At 41.0% G+C, this 19,855-nt stretch overlaps 1 protein-coding gene across 1 annotated transcript; it reads right to left on the bottom strand.

Annotated features, from left to right (window-relative positions):
* Positions 1-787: 787 nt before the first annotated feature.
* Positions 788-19,723, bottom strand: LOC124152402 (parafibromin-like). Its single transcript, XM_046525327.2, has 14 exons — positions 19,553-19,723; positions 18,161-18,266; positions 14,678-14,807; positions 14,157-14,218; positions 12,913-12,998; positions 12,124-12,346; positions 10,944-11,048; positions 9,432-9,501; positions 8,409-8,579; positions 7,985-8,072; positions 6,953-7,090; positions 6,609-6,700; positions 5,415-5,556; positions 788-3,810 (listed from the first exon to the last, which is right to left on the bottom strand). The coding sequence occupies exons 1-14, from the start codon at positions 19,681-19,683 to the stop codon at positions 3,774-3,776; spliced, it is 1,581 nt and encodes a 526-aa protein (XP_046381283.1). The 5' UTR covers positions 19,684-19,723; the 3' UTR covers positions 788-3,773.
* Positions 19,724-19,855: the final 132 nt, after the last annotated feature.

Here is a 19,855-nt window from a genome sequence, read left to right as displayed (position 1 = left end):
TTACAACAAAGGCAACATATCACACAATTCCTTCACAACAAAGGCAACATATCACACAGTTCCTTCAAAACAAAGGCAACACATCACACAGTTCCTTTACAACAAAGGCAACATATCACACAGTTCCTTCACAACAAAGGCAACATATCACACAATTCCTTCACAACAAAGGCAACATATCACACAGTTCCTTCACAACAAAGGCAACACATCACACAGTTCCTTTACAACAAAGGCAACATATCACACAGTTCCTTCACAACAAAGGCAACACATCACACAGTTCCTTCAAAACAAAGACAGCATATCACACAGTTCCTTCACAACAAAGGCAACATATCACACAGTTCCTTCACAACAAAGGCAACATATCACACAGTTCCTTCACAACAAAGGCAACATATCGCACAGTTCCTTCACAACAAAGGCAACATATCGCACAGTTCCTTCACAACAAAGGCAACATATCACACAGTTCCTTTACAACAAAGGCAACATATCACACAATTCCTTTATAACAAAGGCAAGAATAATCATGTTTGTGTATGTTTGTTGTTTACTGCCACAAACGGCAACAATCAAGTCATATGATGGCGGCCTGTGAATAAAAGAGTCTGGACCACACAATCCAGTGACTGATATTAGGGATAACAATCCATGTTATGTCTCTTATGACCAGCACAGGTTGCTAGGGACCTCTTCCACCCTGGATGACCGACGGGTTTCACAACCATGGCAACAATCATCACATGTCCCTTCACCGTGGATAATGAAACAAAACAAATTCCAGTTTGAAATGCATATTTATTGCATGTTTTTTGTTCTGTACAGGGTTTGATATCAACGTATCATTGTAAAAGGGCCAACTGTTCTATCAAATATGGAACAGCAAACAGAGCACTGGTATTGAGGTCATAGGATCTTTTCCTATGGTATTACAAAAACATCTTTCACATGATTGAGGTGAAATACACACTATGTACATATCTATATACACAAGTATTATGTAACAATATGGTGAGTGCCAATGCATCTGAATTAAGAGGAAAATGGTTCTCCAGTGGACCAGCAGAAATCTCTCTAGCCATGTCCATGACTGTCAACCAGGAGACTGTGAACAGTATTTCAGTCATATCAAGGTGTGCCGTCTTGACATTGGAGTGAGTGAGTGAGTGAGTATGGTTTTACGCCGCTTTTAGCAATATTCCAGCAATATCACGGCGGGGGACACCAGAAATGGGCTTCACACATTGTACCCATGTCGGGAATCGAACCTGGGTCTTCGGCGTGACGAGCGAACGCTTAAACCACTGGGCTACCTGACCGCCCCTCTTGACATTGGAAGGTGCAAAGTGATGCAGGTCTTAAGACGTTTACCACTTTGGCAAAACCCATGGGTACGAAGCTCACAAACCCAGATACATAATAAGGGTGAATTTGGGTTTCACATCAGACACAAACCTGGACAGAGAATAGCAGCACCTGTCTTGCCCCAGGAGAAATAAGCAGAATGACTTTGGTGTGTTCATCACAAAAAATAATAATAACTCAATCTCCAATTGCTGAATATTTGTCTGAAATCAATGAAATTTTGACTGTGAGAATAAAAATAATCACACAACAGTCTTAATTCTGAACCTGTTGGAAGGGACTGAACAGTATATTACCAAGACTGGATTCAAATGATGACCATGCAATTATCAAAACGATGCATAGGCGTTGAAAAAACAAAGATGAACTTGATGAGTGAGTGAGTATAGTTTTATGCCGCTTTTAGCAATATTCCAACAATATCACGGCGGGGGGGGGACACCAGAAATGGGCTTCACACATTGTACCCATGTGGGGAATCAAACCCGGGTCTTCAGCGTGACGAGCGAACGCTTTAACCACTGGGCTACCCGACTGCCCCTGAACTTGATGAAATGATGCTGAGGATGATCACCTGATACTGACTGACCTGATGCCTTGGTGTGGTGACGTGGTGACGTGGTGACATGGTTGCTTGTCATCATGCTTGTCATCATGCTAGTCAGTAGGACTGTGCGTTGGATGGGATAACATGGAGGAAGCCAATACCATTAAGTCTACAGATGATTGTGATGAGGAATTATGAACAAGACACTTTGTACACAGAATAAATTCTACTACTCTCTTCCAAATCTTTACATAAATGTACTATTTACATTATAAACAATGACAAACACTGAACACAAGCATTGACTTGGGCAATCAAAAAAAAGGGATATGAATGATACCAGGTACTTTACATAATAGTAAGCATCATGGCCAACCAATCCACAGTGATAATCTCCATGGTGACGACACAATCATCAGAGTGATAAATGTTAATCTCCATGGTGACAACACAATTACCATAGTGATAAATGTTCATCTCCATGTTGACAACACAATCACCATAGTAAGAAATGTTCATCTCCATGGTGACAACACAATCACCATAGTAAGAAATGTTCATCTCCATGGTGACAACACAATCACCATAGTGATACACGTTCATCTCCATGGGGAGAACACAATCACTATAGGGATCAATGTTCATCTCCATGGTGACAACACAATTACCAGTATGGCCCAACCATTCCACAGTCAGAATTGATCATCTCCATGGTAACAACACACATACCAGTCCAGGTTCCAGGAGATCATCCAGATAAGTACTCTCCATAGCATTATGGCTAATACAAAGTAAGCATTGATAAAAGAACACAATCGCCAATGTAGCTTTATCATGGCATCTAACATAAACATGACTAAAAAAGACACTAATAAAAAATATCTTTCTTGTTTTGTTTTGAAAAATAGCAAAAGTGATTGAATCTCTCCTGAAGATTAGTTTGGTGAAGAAAAATTCACAAGTTCTCATGAAATCCAAGGATTTAATTTTTTTTACTTTCCTAATGTTACATAAAGATAAACATACTCAACACACTTGTGCACATGAAAGGGCATCCTTGACTGTCTTGTGTACTATACTGCCACTCTATTACAATCAATACCCTGGCGCCCATCATCCATACTTAAAGGGTAGGATACACTACATCACCTGTGATTACATACAGCTGTTTGGTTGTGAAGTCACCATTAGCAACCAATGAACCATGTGCCGTTCAGGTCAAAATGAAGCTAAGGAAGCTGATGGGTCCAGCATATTTATCGTAATACATTGGAGATGTAACACACTGGATAATTGAGGATGCTGTAAAAAACGTCTTCCTGTAGTCATCTGTGTGATACGTAAGCTTAATCTGAACCCTGAAACATATTGGCTGTGGCATGGATGACAATACTGATGGTATCAAACTAAATGCCTCTGCTGTGAATCTTCTCTGACAGTTTGTTCTTTGTCCTGTTGGGCGAAGCCTACTGAATACTATATCTGTTACATCATAGAGTGTCAGCTTCTTGTGGGCAAAGTCCAAAGTGATGCAGGTCTTAGATGATGGTAAAATCCACAAGCACGACGCGATGCTGACAAAGCAAGCATCAACATCGGGATGGACATGGGATTTGGAACTATGATGAGCAGGTTCTGACATGATCAAGGGAGGCCACTCTGCATAGCAAATGGCAGATGAAAGTTTTCTGTTTCCCCTCATGTTGAAATGTGAGGGTCACAACATGCTGCAGTATTGCTGCGTTCATTTGATGCTGCATTCATGTGATGTTGCATTCACTGCAGGTGAATCTGTTCCTTCACAGACAACATTGGCACATGAAGTAGGTCATGATGAGGTTAGAGATCCTGGTGATTAGAATCGCAAGTGGGCTTTGTTCTTGATCAGGTATCTGAAATGATAGATAGTGATGGGATTCACAGCATATCATCAAATGCTCTCAAAAATGTATTTTTTAGAGTAAAAATATCATTCATACTTATCCTGACTCATACTTATTGCTTATCTTTCTCTCTTCCGAATAGGTAGTGGAAACGTCCTGTGCTGTTCCCAAAGAACAGAGAAAACAGCTCACCCAAACGCACCCTCACTCTGCGCATGCGCACCGGAACCATGTGACCAAGCCCATTAACTCATCACTCTCTCTTTTTCGCGCCATCTTGGCAGCTGGAATTTTTTTTCTGTGCATCATAATCCAAGCTTTCCATAAAAATTCACCCTTTTTAACAAAATATTTTGCTTGGATTATCTTCTGTGATATTCTATACATCATATCTAACGATTATTTTATATATTTGGCATTAGAATTTTTCGTAATTTGGACTCAAATGCAGCCCCTATCGGAGATCATGAAAACATGTAACCGATGTAAATTTCTACCTCCACAAATTATTGCAATTGCAAATAGAGGTAAGTGTTATGTTTGTCCCTTGAGGCCCCATTCAGCAATATTCCAGCTATATGACAGCAGCCTGTAAATAATAGAGTTCGGACCAGACAATTCAGTGATTGATATTGTGAGCAACGATCCACACCATCAGGGTATGTTGTCACACCATCGACCAAGTCACCGAGTCTGAGCACTTGATCCTCTGAGTTAGCTCCTATAACCAGCATTGGCTGCTGGAGACCAATTCTAAACCAGAATCTCCATGGGGTATCCGAAAAGATGATGATCTTGCAAGATGATACATCAAGACTTGAGCTCATTCCTACCCTGTCACAACAATGCAGGGCTATTGGTCTCCGTTACTTACACCAGAATGTTTAGCGATATCTTACTTAAACAGATTCCCCAAGAGTTGTTTGAGAGACCTACGACACACTGAACTGTGGTCGAAGCAAGTGACAGGAACTGAGGTCAAATCCTCCAAATCCATATATCCCATATATTTAGCGGAGTCAGAATACTGTTTTAAATTTAAAGTTGAAAATGAAGTTTTCCTGAGTATTGTTGGGAAGCCCTATTGCACTGCAGAACACACAAAAGTAGAGTCCGGTACCAGCGATACTGACACTTGTGCCAACCATGAAAGACCAGGGAATGTTGAGTAGACATCTGTGATAAGCATTGTGTCATTCAAAGACAAATGTGTGTTTGTTATTTAACGCTGCACTCTGCAATACTCCAGCTATATGATGGTGGTCTGTAAATAATCATATCTGGACCAGACAATCCAGGGATTGACATCATGAGCATCGATCCATGAAAATGGGATACGATGACATGCATCAACCAAGTCAGCGAACCCGACCACCCAATCCTGTTAGCCTCTTACGACAGGCATAGTCACCTTTTACAGCAAGCATGGGTTGCTGAAGACCTATTCTACCCCAGATCTTCATGGGTCCAGAGACAATTGGGTCCTGGGTATTTGACATGATGGAAAGGAATAAGCACCCTGGATAATCGAGGATGGGGATGGACAGGATCTTTTCAGATCCGTGGTCCCCACGGGATTCTTCCCTGTAAGTCTTTCAGTAGGTCACACTTACTTGTCCAGGCGCTCCCAGAACTGCTGTAAGTTTGCACGGTCAAGATGGCGCTTGTTTCGGTCGAGACTAATAACATGTACGTTCCACTTTGCCACATTGTTGTCCAGGGGCAGCTCAGACCACTTCAGATGATAGGCCTTGACTGAAGACAGAAACAGTCATCAATAGGGGTAAGTTTTTCTGTTTGTTTTGTTATGTTTGTTACTTAATGCCTTGGGGTGAAGCGATACAGCAAGGTCAGAATGTAATACGTATCACGATACGCTACGTATCGCGATATACCCATTTACGTCAAATCGTGAAGAAATGTCTTTACCACCAATATTTCAGAGCAGGTTCGAAAGGAAAAGCTAGCTGAAGACACTTGTTTGTTAGTAGTAAAATTAATAACAACACATTTTGCGATTTTTGACTGACAAAAATAAAAGATGATCATAAAAATCGTTTCACCTCTATTAATGCAACACTCATCAATATTCCAGCTATATGATGACAATGGCAGCCTGTAAGTTATTGAGTTCACAGAGCAGTGATTGATCTTATCAGCTCTAACACACAATCAACAGAGTCACCGAGCCCTTGATCCATTATACTATAGTCACCTCTAACAAGCATCGTACTGGGGACCTATTCTAACCTGGAATCTCCACAGGGTTGGTCACAAGTTGAGTGAGTGAGTATGTTTTTACGTCGCTTTTAACAATATTCCAGCAATTTCAGGGCAGGGGACACCAGAAATGAACTTCACACTTTGTACCCATGTGAGGAATTGAACCGAGGTCTTCGGCCTGGCGAGCAAATGCTGTAACCATGAGGCTACCCTAATGCCTAATCACCACCCTGTAGTCATGATAGTAAATACCTTACCCCTTTCTTTTTGTAACATCAACATCAAACTAGACACAATTTTATGGATAACAACTTCTTTAATACTGTAAAGGCGATGTTTCGGTATAGATCCTCATACCGTTGTCAAGCAAGACTGAATGAGGAACATTGTACAGAATACATATAGTGGGTGGAGGATTGACAGTACCTCTACTGTTAATCCTCCACCTACTATATATATTCTGTACTTTGTCATCCGTCAACTTCTAAGTAAAGCCTATCAAACAATTCATCAAACTATTGCTGTGAAATCACAGATTTCAAGAAGTGTCGATCATGGTCCATAGATACAAACAACAGACTCACTTTTTGAGAATATTTCCACAGGGTTTCCGTTCCACGGCCATCCCTTGAACTGCCAGGCTGGACCCTGAACAAACACGGCCACGACACGATCCCTGAAACAGAGGTACACCGTATACATAGCAGTAGTAGAGGTTAACAGAAGCATACTGTATGAACACATAGTACTCTTTGTGTAAAAACATCTTAGTCAGGACTGTCTTGGACTCCAAACCAAATACCCTTTCAAGGCATATTGGGGGTAAAAATCTGATTCAGTGGATTGTCAATGATCCTGTAGGGCAGTGTTAGCTGTTGATGCGGCAGGGCAGTGTTAGCTGTTGATGCTGTAGGGCAGTGTAACTTACCAGTCATCGGGGGAGAGTTTGAGTGGGTTGTCAATGATCCTGTAGGGCACTGTCAGACCGCCTTCCTTCCGTCTCTGGATGAGCACTTCATTGTCTCGCTTGGCTCCCTGGGATTTTTTCTGCTCTGTGCTGATAAACCTGGCAACATACGGGATGTTGTTTTTACATGCTAGAGTTCATAAACACTTAAGCCACCAATCATAAAACTGTAAGGGCTGTTCAAGGCAATGATCGAAGTTTGCAATACAACAAGAAAGAGTCAAGTTTGCTGTCAAACAGACTTGTTCAGACTTACAGACTTTTCTTGTCAGAACAACTCCATTCACATACTACTAAAAACAAGTTCAACAACACCCACACTTGGCCAACTGATTAACGACCGTCATAAAAACAAATTGGGCGTTCTTTAACTTATTTTGAGTAGTATACATCTGAATATACTACTTCATTATTTAAGTCCAGTCCACTATTACACATTAATCATCTTCCCGAGGCAAGGGCGTTAACTGACTGTAAAAGTAGGCTGGAATTTCTGGGCTCGATTGTAGCGCCACCAGTGGCTATTTCTAGTTATGTCCCTTCTATGTTCCTCCTATAGACCAATCAGATTCCATCTCTCATATCACTTGCATTTGCTTTAAACAAAATGGCAGCGCCCAGTCAAGATGATTTGCTCAATAATCAAGATTAATTAGTAACAAAACAGGTTTTACCCCGATGTGCATCAAGTTACGTGAGAACCTTGATTAAAAAGCATGTTAGAAAACTTCATGACATTTTGAACAGAAATGGTTAAGAAATGGTCACCATCAAAGGTCCAAGGAGAAGATGTTTATGCCAGACCAGAACATGACTTTTAGTCAGGTGAGCTAAGAAGGGGGAAAACACAGCCCAGACCCAACTCTGGTTCTGCAAGTGCCCAATACTGGTCCCCTGCACGATTCCCCTGTACTAAGGGAAACAGCATCCTTGCCCCAGGTACATGAAAACATTAACTTTCCAACATTCATTGATGATGCTGATCCGACTCACCGAAGATCTTGCAAGACATCTTTAGCGTTAAGCATTGTGATGATGGAGGTTGCTGCTGCAGGGATGATGATGATTGGTGTACGGGAACCTGGTAGATACACAGCGTATTCAACAACAGGAAATAATTACCATAATATATATCACACGTACACTGCCATGTGTCTACAGATTAAACAGTTCAACAGTCTCAACCTTAAAACATTAATATATCAAAATTTCACCCAAAAGCATTTGACTAACAATTTAACGAAACGTCACAGCGGGAGAAAGTATATGAAAACTGAGGACACTAATTATATACAGTGTACCGGCAGGTATATCATTACAGGAGACATGGGGTAGATCTAGCAATGTAGCAGGAATAACTGATATCAATCTAACTATCATCGACCATCAAACCCGATGTCTTTGTCTAACAACCAACCTTTCTTCTGATTGGGTGGTGGTCGTGCCTGTGAGATGGGTCGAGACATTGGCTGGGGTTGTGGTGCTGGTTGCGGAGTGTGTGTTTTCCTTGAAGATGCCCCCTCTGTCACTGACTTCAGTGTCAGTCCATGGAAGGTTCTCATTGTGTCAATCTTGAAACCCTCCGTTTCTGAAAGAAAGCAAGTTAAAAAAAGCTCCAATCAGAAAGACATCTCAGATATTTTCACTCCAAGTGAGAATGACATGCATACTGAAACACACTGAAAAGTTAACTCGAAATAAACGACCACAAATGATCTTGGCAGTATATCTCAAGACACAGTGAAATTTGAACCCTTTAGACGACAGTTTTGTGTTTGATTATCTCATGCCTAAATGCCCAGAACACCCTAATTTAATTTTTGTGGTCATTTTGCCAAATATTACAAAGATTTGAAAATGTGTTTTCAAAGTGTGTCAGTATGTATTACTAAAAAGAAGTGTAAAGAACATCTGATTCTTTCATATTACCATAGCTTATCTGTCATCACATGGCATGAAAAGATTAACAATAATTACATGAAATAATTAGCTGTTCAGTAACTTTTTTTGAGTAGTATTCATATTCTATCAGGTAAACCATGTGTGTGTTCTTCAAGGAGAGAGGAGATTGAGTTTTGTTAAATGAACAGTATTTCAGTAAACACACAAGCAAAGCACCATAATCAAAGTGAAACACAAACATAGGATCCAAACCCAAGGGATGCAACTCACACAGTCAGCTGAAGTATCTTCCTGCCGTTTAAAAGTGAGCGAGCATGGTTTTACAGTCCTTTTAGGATTATTCCAAAAACATCAAGGCTAGGGACACCAGAAATGGGCTTCACACACTGTACCCATGTAAGGAATCGAACCCGGGTCTTCGACGTGACAAGCGAACGCTTTAACCACTACACTACCCAACAGCCCCCGTCGTTTAAAAGACATATCGTCCCAATCCAAGCGGGAGGCATTGCAAAGAGTCACCCGAAACAGAACTTACCATCTTTAGGTCTGAATCTCTCCTGATCGTATCTGCTGTAGCCGGTTGTTGGAACAGGCTTAGCTGCCTCCTGAGAACAAAACCAGAGACGGAATAACTAGAAGCACATTTTGTATTAGTCAGTACAATCAGGTACACCTATGAGTGTTGGAGACTAAGGAGTGTCCTGAGACCCTTGAGGGTTGCTGCTACAGTGACCTGAGGACCTCCTCTTCAATGTTGAACATCACGGTTTATGACATAACCCCTTCACTTTCATGTTTTACTTCAAAAACTGACAATTTGATATATTTGTTAAGCTTTCCCTCTATTCCACTGATGCCACTGTGAAAGAAAGCAAGAAAGATCTTCCGACATTTTTTCCCATATCTCACAAGCCTTCGAAATTCACGCTAGTCTGCTAGCTCGAGACAACTAAATAGTGACAAAAACAAAAAATCCAATGAAGGTAGTCCTTGTTGAAAAGTAGCATTTGAGGGCTATAACTCTGAACCAGTTCTAAATGCTTCAATTTTGCTACAGATATTTGTTTTCTGATAAAACAGACAGATATTGAAAACATAGTAAAGATTTTTGTCTCGTTCAAGCAGGACTAGCTACAAATTCGGAGGTTTAGTGAAACAAGGTTCACATTAGTCCTTTGGATTAGTCTTAAAAAAAGAACTTCTAAGTTGTTGTTTTTTGTTTAACGCTGCACTCAGCAACATTCCAACTTTATGACAGCGGTCTGTATAAATAATCAAGTCTGGACCAGACAATCCAGTGATTAATATCATGAGCATCGATGCACGCAATTGGGATCGATGACATGCATTAACCAAGTCAGCAAGCCTGACCACCCGATCCTGTTTACTGCCTCTTACAACAGGCAGTGTCAACTTCTTCTAAGGCTGCCCACTAGTATGATAAATACCCTGGTCACCATCGGTCAATGACACAACTCTAAAGTCATCCCGTCCAATCAAATTGTTAATTCAGAATTTTAAAAAGTGGCAATATTTCCAGTACTTGACTGACTTTTGCATCAACAAGTATCACTGAAGTTGGTCCGAAAAATCATATCAAATGACTTTGGCCCAAGTTTCTTCAGCAACGATTCGGGTGCACTTGCGCTATGGTTATTGTAGGCCTATGTTAAACTATTACCCATCATGCATCACAGATGAAATTATAGTTTAGTCTCTTTATATTTGCTTCATGATGATTGGTTATTTAACCCCAAATGTTCCATAGTTTTCATTGAGATTACAAAACATGCATATTTCTACAGTTTCTAAAGACAAAAAGACAGACTATCTGTCCCTCATAAAATAATGTTACAAAATTGATTCACTCAGGTCTCACTGACTTGGTTGATGCATGTTATCGTATCCCAATTGCGTGGATCGATGCTCAGGACGTCAATCACTGGATTGTCTGGTGCACACTTGATTATTTACAGACAGCCGTAATACAGCTATAATATTGCTTAGTGCAGCGTTAAACAACAAACAAACAAGCAAACAAACTTACCACTGCTGGTGTGTGTTGTACGACTGTGTTGCTCTGCTGCCTCTGTGACCCTTCTTCCCGAGCCTTGATAGATTGGAGAATGCTGAAGATGTTCTTGGCAAAATGCTGAAATAAAAACATATTTCAGTGTATCAACTGAAAGTTTTGAATAGGAATAAAGATTTGTGAGCATTTGCTTTGAACAGAAAATTATGTTTTTTAAGGCTGATATGTGTCCAAATTTTCAAGTAAATGAAATGTTTACAAACTGTTGGTAACAGTTGATGTGAACTACGAACTATGTCACTCTCATACAAACTCAGACACACTAGGATGGGTTTAACCCCAATTTCTCGGTACTTAAACACTAGACGATCAATATCTCATCTGAAAGCATTTCATCAACACCTAAGTAAGTAACTCACTGACCATCTAATTGAATAAAGCGTGACAAAACTGCCTGCATGCCTCATAAACAACTGATCCAGTGTAACAGACTCCTCTTGTGTATTGTAACCATGCCATCTGCATGCATAAAGACCAACTGCATGTATGCCAACCCCATACACCATGACTCACTATATGCAAGCATTATCACTAGCTGTACACAAACAAATTGTATGCCAAATGGTATTATGACCCCATACATGACTAAATATGTGCATGCATTGTTACCAGCTGCATGCATGACCAAATGTATTGTCACCAACAGAATGTATGTTAACACCACAACTACATATAAGCATGTATTGTTACGAAATATATGCATGCATTGTTACTAACTATACATGCTATATGCATGCATTGTTACCGGCTGCAAGCATGATGGAAACTGTATGCATTGTTACCAACAAACTTTATATAGTTAACACCATGACTATATATATATGCATGCATTATTACCAGCTGCAAGCATGATGGAAATTGTATGCATGCCAACCCCATATGTCATGACTGACAACATGCATGCATTGTTACCAACAGCATGCATGACCCCCATACACCATGACTAAAAAAGCATGTATGTTACCAACTGTATGCATGATGAACTGCATGCATGCTAACAGGGGATACGCCCCCTTTTTAAAAATCCTGGATCGGTCTCTGTGCATGCTTGACTACATAGTGCATGCTTGACTACAAAGTGCATGCATGCTGACTGACTGCATGCTGACTGACTGCATGCTGTGTAACTGCCCACCTTGCCAGCACTCTGCAGGATAGTGGTTCTGGTCCTCCACAGCCTTTCCCTGTTGACGATGTCCCGCGTCACGTCCACCTCGGCGTCCACGAAACTCCTCTGTTCCAGTGCCCCGACCTGGATGTCGTCATCTCCTTTGATCTTGGTTCTCTTAATGGCCAAACGTTTGGCTTTGATGGCAGCAATCTTCTCCAGGGGCATGGCCTCGTGGAGAGAGGATGTGCTGGGGAGGACATCACACAGTACAGACACTAGCAACAACCAAGTCTTTACATGTACAAGATAGGGGCATGACGAGGCACTGTCCAACTGGGATTCAGGGCAGGGAGAAAGTTGGGTTTAATGCTGCTTTGAACAGTATTTCAGTAACATACAGAAAGTCAGCTATCGGAAGTTGTGCAGGTTGTATTCGTTTATCAGTTTGGTAAAACGCATGAGCACAAGAATGGTGCTAAAAGGACCAAGAACAATATTAATGACTAATATGCAAAATGAACTCACTGGATCCTGGCATAGCCAAGGGACATAACTTGGCAGGAAAATAATGGCACCTCAATGCACTTGGTCACAAGTGACCCCTGACAGTAATTCATGCTTTGAACCAAGACAAGTGTGAGAGGAAACTACTTAATTCTCAGTTTCAAAATTTTTACTGACATCTGCTGCTGCAGTTGAGCAAATCTAGATAAATCACAGCAAGACAAGAAGAGGCGATATACTCAACCCATAATCCCGACAGAGTAGAATGAGTTTTAATCAGTAAACATTATTCTAAAACAGCCCTCCTACCCGAGTCGAGTTGGCAGCACAGACGTGTCTCTCGGCCCATCAATCTTTGTGATCCAGTTCTTCTTGGCTTGCTGAACTTGTTCTTCCTGAAGGAAACCAATTTTTTGACTGAATTGTAATCAGAATTCATGCGACCCATGAAGATACTGGTTAGAATTGGGCTTCAGCAACCTAGGATTGTCGTAAGAGGCAACTAACAGGATCAGGTGGTCAGGCTCTCTGACTTTAATGATGCATTTCATTGTATCCCAATTATGTAGATTGATGTTCATGATGTCAATCACTGAATTGTCTGGTCCAGCCTCAGTTATTTAGAGGCCGCCATCATATAGCTGGATTATTGCTGAGTGTGGCGTTAAACAATAAACAAACAGAACTAATGCTATTAAGAGACATTTGATGTGTTCAAATTAAGCATTAAAAGTCTAGAGGTCCTTTTCATAACCCAAAGGTAAAAAGTCCCTGGATTAAAACAGGATTAATTTGCCAGCTCACTCCATCATTGTTGAATTCACAACCATAAATACATCAAATGTAACTATAACATTATGAAATACTAATTGATCAAACACATTGTATGTAGTCTCCAGTGCCTGCAAACCTTGCATGAAGAAACCTGCTCAGAGGTGAGGTGAAGTGAAATTGGGTTTACGTCGCGTCCAAGATTATTGCACTTATATAGCAACGTGCATGCACGTGTGTGTGTGGCTGCTTGTACTAGTCCGGAATGATGCCGATTTATAGTGCTAGCTCACTGAGATACCATGCCGCAGTTGAACATGAATACCCCATTCAGACACAGTATACTGACTCCGAGCCGACCAGTCCTTGTTTTAGCCCCTTAATGCCGAGCGCCAGACAGGGAAACAACAAGTACCATCTTTTAACGTCTTTTGGTATGACGCGGCCGGGGATCGAACTCCGGACCTTCCACTCTCCGGGCGGACGCTCTACCACTAGACCACGGAGGCGGTCAAACCTGCTCAGAAGAACATACATCTTCATGTTACAGTAAGCACATAAAACATACTTCACAAGTAACAGCATATATTATTCCCCACTAAACTGACCAACCCAACAATTTCAGGACAAATCAAATTTACAAGAAATTGCCCTCCACAAATTTGTACCTATTTTGACAGACGCTAATTTGTTAACCAAACATTGTCAAAATAAAATTGTAAACAACAAAAATATGTTTGGGCCTAATCTATCGCCAGGGCACACAAAGGAAGACAGCTCACCTCCAGTCTCGCTTTCTTCCGTTTCTCAGGATCATCACTCGTATCATCTGCTGTTCGCTTGACTGAAACACACAAATACACTGTCACAGTTCTTTTGAAAATATTCCTGGAAGACTGAGTGAATATGGTTTTACGCCGCTTTTAGCAATATTCCAGGAATATCACGGCAGGGGACACCAGAAATGGGCTTCACACATTGTGAACCCGGGCTTGCGGCGTGAAGAGCAAACGCTTTAACCACTAGGCTACCCCACCGCCCTCCTAGAAGAGATAAAGCTTAGACTATAACACAGCAACCAGAGTTAAAACTAGACAGATGTTCTTTCAAGCGACAAGGACCTTGCTTGACAACGGTATAAGGATCTATACCGAAATGTGGCCTTTACAGTATTAAAGAAGTTGTTATCCATACATTGTGTCTACTTTAATATTTTCTACCCTACAATTCTCCAAAGTGATCTCATTACAGCAAACGAAACTACAGAAAGAGAGGATATGATCTACCAATATATTTCCCTTACCTTGTGTCGGTCGTTGAGATATTTCCAACGGAGCACTTTTGTCAATACTAGCTGATGCCGTAGTTTCTCCATTGAGGTATGCCAGGAGATCCTTCCTGTCTGGACGTCGGACGACATGAACACTGTGAGCCTGGAAGAGTGAGGTGGAAATTTGTGCAGGTAAAATGCCTCAAAGCTAAATGGGTTTCCTGGAAGCTCAGCAGCTCTAGCTAAACATAATGGACACAAATTTCAGGGTTTCAGTGAAATGAGTTTGTTGGGTTACCATGGTCACCAGAACACTAAAATTTGCATAATTCCTGCACGTAATGAAAACCTAAATAGTGTCAAGTAGCAATGGTTAGCTGTCAATATTTTCAAGTAGCACTTTTATTCGAAGGAAAGACAATCTAATCATGCTGAACACTGCCATAACCACGATCACTACTTCGTAAGATCAATTCATTGATGCATGCATGAATCACATTAAACTTCTTCTCTTATAGACAAACAAAGTCCCTGATAAATTGTCATGATAGGTCTGTATTAGGTCAAGTAAATATCATACAACACGGGAACCAGCTATAGAAACTAACAGTTTTTAGCCCACTAGTCCTTACAATGATAACAGATAGCAAATCCTTAAAAAAGGGCAGATTTTACTCGTCCTTAGGATACCTTAAAGGGCAAGAACTATAGGACTAGTGCCAATTTCTGACCCTGATGGAACCCATCAGAATTAAAAAGACCCTAAGTGTCTTAATGTCAAAAGCTTAGTCGCCACAAGATATTTTTCAAGGTAGTCATTTGGCTACCTCTGATTTTTAGACAGTAGACAAACTCAAATTTAGGTCACAATGCAACCGTTTTAGCCGCAACTATGAGGCCTGCATACCATGTCATGGAAGTTGAAATCTACAGTTTTGGTGTTTTCATTTGCTGATCAGTTCTAATACCCAATTTCCGGGGCCTTGTTCATCGTACAACCGGAACATTATAACATTCCTTGGGTAAACGAGAGTCAAATATTAACTCAACAGCCCCCGACTGGCTTACTAGCCCTCTCTGTAAAGATAAGTTCATTGACTATTTTGGTATAACATGCATGTATTTAAAGAATACAGGAGATGGAAGACAGCTTATTGTACCCATCAGATTTTTCGTGCAGTATAATCGCTTCCAGTTAAAAGTTTTTGCAACCCAACATGAACCTGAAACCAAATCGTACACATCCCCTTTTCCTCACCAAATGACAGTCACCAAAACTCCAAAGCTCACTCGGGAAGATAGGAACATGCTTATTTTGGATTACCGGAAGGATAAGAGGTGAAACACTACTGCCGATTGGGTGTATGATGAGGGTGAGGATAAGTGGTGAAACACTACTGCCGATTGGGTGTATGATGAGGGTGAGGATAAGAGGTGAAACACTACTGCCGATTGGGTGTATGATGAGGGTGAGGATAAGTGGTGAAACACTACTGCCGATTGGGTGTATGATGAGGGTGAGGATAAGTGGTGAAACACTACTGCCGATTGGGTGTATGATGAGGGTGAGGATAAGTGGCTAAACACTACTGCCGATTGGGTATATGATGAGGGTGAGGATAAGTGGTGAAACACTACTGCCGATTGGGTGTATGATGAGGGTGAGGATAAGTGGTGAAACACTACTGCCGATTGGGTGTATGATGAGGGTGAGGATAAGAGGTGAAACACTACTGCCGATTGGGTGTATGATGAGGGTGAGGATAAGTGGTGAAACACTACTGCCGATTGGGTGTATGATGAGGGTGAGGATAAGTGGTGAAACACTACTGCCGATTGGGTGTATGATGAGGGTGAGGATAAGTGGCTAAACACTACTGCCGATTGGGTATATGATGAGGGTGAGGATAAGTGGTGAAACACTACTGCCGATTGGGTGTATGATGAGGGTGAGGATAAGTGGTGAAACACTACTGCCGATTGGGTGTATGATGAGGGTGAGGATAAGAGGTGAAACACTACTGCCGATTGGGTGTATGATGAGGGTGAGGATAAGTGGTGAAACACTACTGCCGATTGGGTGTATGATGAGGGTGAGGATAAGTGGTGAAACACTACTGCCGATTGGGTGTATGATGAGGGTGAGGATAAGTGGCTAAACACTACTGCCGATTGGGTATATGATGAGGGTGAGGATAAGTGGTGAAACACTACTGCCGATTGGGTGTATGATGAGGGTGAGGATAAGTGGTGAAACACTACTGCCGATTGGGTGTATGATGAGGGTGAGGATAAGAGGTGAAACACTACTGCCGATTGGGTGTATGATGAGGGTGAGGATAAGTGGTGAAACACTACTGCCGATTGGGTGTATGATGAGGGTGAGGATAAGTGGTGAAACACTACTGCCGATTGGGTGTATGATGAGGGTGAGGATAAGTGGTGAAACACTACTGCCGATTGGGTGTATGATGAGGGTGAGGATAAGAGGTGAAACACTACTGCCGATTGGGTGTATGATGAGGGTGAGGATAAGTGGTGAAACACTACTGCCGATTGGGTATATGATGAGGGTGAGGATAAGAGGTGAAACACTACTGCCGATTGGGTATATGATGAGGGTGAGGATAAGAGGTGAAACACTACTGCCGATTGGGTGTATGATGAGGGTGAGGATAAGAGGTGAAACACTACTGCCGATTGGGTATATGATGAGGGTGAGGATAAGTGGCTAAACACTACTGCCGATTGGGTGTATGATGAGGGTGAGGATAAGTGGTGAAACACTACTGCCGATTGGGTGTATGATGAGGGTGAGGATAAGTGGTGAAACACTACTGCCGATTGGGTGTATGATGAGGGTGAGGATAAGAGGTGAAACACTACTGCCGATTGGGTGTATGATGAGGGTGAGGATAAGTGGTGAAACACTACTGCCGATTGGGTATATGATGAGGGTGAGGATAAGTGGCTAAACACTACTGCCGATTGGGTGTATGATGAGGGTGAGGATAAGTGGTGAAACACTACTGCCGATTGGGTGTATGATGAGGGTGAGGATAAGAGGTGAAACACTACTGCCGATTGGGTGTATGATGAGGGGGATTCATATCATCCTATAAGAATGCTTGTCTCTACTATGGGACGCAGTTACTAGACATGAGATATTTTACAAATGAAAATCAAACTAAGACATACTTGTATACTTTATATAGACTATAATACATCTTTGCAAAAAGTAAGCCAAATGATCTGAGTAAACAGCTGTAGAGTTGTAATGGTCAGGATTTCAACTAGCCATTCGGGCTAGCAGTTTTCAAAGACAATTAGCAAGACAAAATTTCACCAGCCACGGGATGTCAGCCTAGTGGTTACTGCGAGCCCCGCAGTGCAGATAACAAACATTTGTGAATCAGGCAATGTGTTGCATTTCGTACGTTCAGGTACTTGCAACCAATGGTTTTTTTAACAGGGCCCTGGATGAACATTTAGATAATGCTACACGATGTTGCTTACCACAGCTTCTCTGACATACAAGGGATGCTGCAGGTGGACATTCTTCAGGAGGAACAGGATGGAGTCCAGAGTGTAATACTCCTTTGTGATACCATCCTTCCCGGTACTGTAATTCAGAAACGACAAGGGTGAGAATAATATGCTGCAATGACTACCCTCAATGATACCAATACCTTGCACTCAGTTCATTTGTGGCATTATATGATACTCATGGACATTTTAGCATTATCTTTTTTGTAAAAAAACAAAAGCTTTTTTTTATATCGTGTAGACCATGTGTAGACACAATGGATTACACTGATTACAATGGCAATGCTGGTACTGATACATGTGTTGCTGTACGTACCCAGGTACATTATTACATACTCTGGTGACAAAAGTAGCATGGTAAATCATTTATGTACCCAGTTAAGTGAAAAACTATTAATACTGAGCCTTTTAGCCTTTCAAAGAACTATTAATACTGATCTCCAATTAACATGATTAACTGGCAAGGTTATTTCATTGAAATAATTGAGTTGCCAATGGACTGCTGTAAACAGTGTGAGTAGAGATGTGAACTGGTTGCAAAATAATCATAATTGACGACTGGATCATCCCAACCAATGGATCATAGAAATTAATTGGTTAGTGTCATTTCGCTGTTTTCAATGTTAAGTTCAGAAATTATATCAAACGAAACAAACACAAATACTAGCATCAGTACCTTATTTTACTATATAAAAAGACACTGGTGTCGCCCTTTTCACATTTTCTCAAAGTATTATTTAGTAAACTGTCTGTAACAAAGCCTCTTCAGCCTGCTGACACAAACTTGGACCTTAACATCATTTTGAGTAGATCTTTGAGGTATTACATGGACTTAAATCAGTTGAGCTTACTAGACCTGGCAGAATTTGACTTGTCGCTAGGGTCGCAGACATGTGAGATGAAGTGAATGAAACCTTCCTCGGAAACAAAACTACGACTAATTAGGCCCAATAGTCTGTTAGATTAACATTTAATTGGAACACCACTAACTGTGGGCACTGTGTCTGTACTTGTTCCCAGTATGTTCGACTGGGAAAGTTAGATTTTAGATTACCAAGGTCTACTAAATATCAGAATATGCCAACTACGACTCTTGAATGTTTTAGTTGAAGGCTAAAAGTGATGGTTCGAATGAACATGACAGGTCTTTCAACATGATTAAGAATATAGGGAATCCATGACACTCAGAAAAGTCACTACATACTTTAGTGGGTAGACATTTACTGACACTATCTGCTACAATTTTGGACTTTTACATGTTTTTCGGCGTTTGTTTATTTTCAAACCACGTTTATGCAAGTTTGGCGAAAACGAAACATATTTCACCTACTACAAATGGACATAGGATTAGTTTTTACTTACCCCCAAACTGTATAATTTGTTTTGACATTCTTTGGCCATGCAAATTCTCCAAAAATAATCTGGTCATCCTTTTCAATGATCTCCTTTTTCTGTATGTTGTATTGTCGAAGAAGACTTAGCACGTCCGCCATTTTGAGTTACAATTGCAAACCGGAAGCTTTTAAATAGCCTAAATGAATAGTGAATAAAAGGTAACGTGGGCTATTTTGAATTTAAAAGCTAGGTTTAATGTAGAAATAACTTATATTGCCCACTTGTATGTTCATAAAGCTGAATATTACATGTTAACGTCGCTGCTCTCGA

Source organism: Haliotis rufescens, unplaced genomic scaffold (genome assembly GCF_023055435.1).
Source record: "Haliotis rufescens isolate VD_foot unplaced genomic scaffold, xgHalRufe1.0.p SCAF_8, whole genome shotgun sequence".
Lineage (NCBI taxonomy): Eukaryota > Metazoa > Mollusca > Gastropoda > Lepetellida > Haliotidae > Haliotis > Haliotis rufescens.
This window is presented reverse-complemented; position numbering and strand designations above follow the sequence as displayed.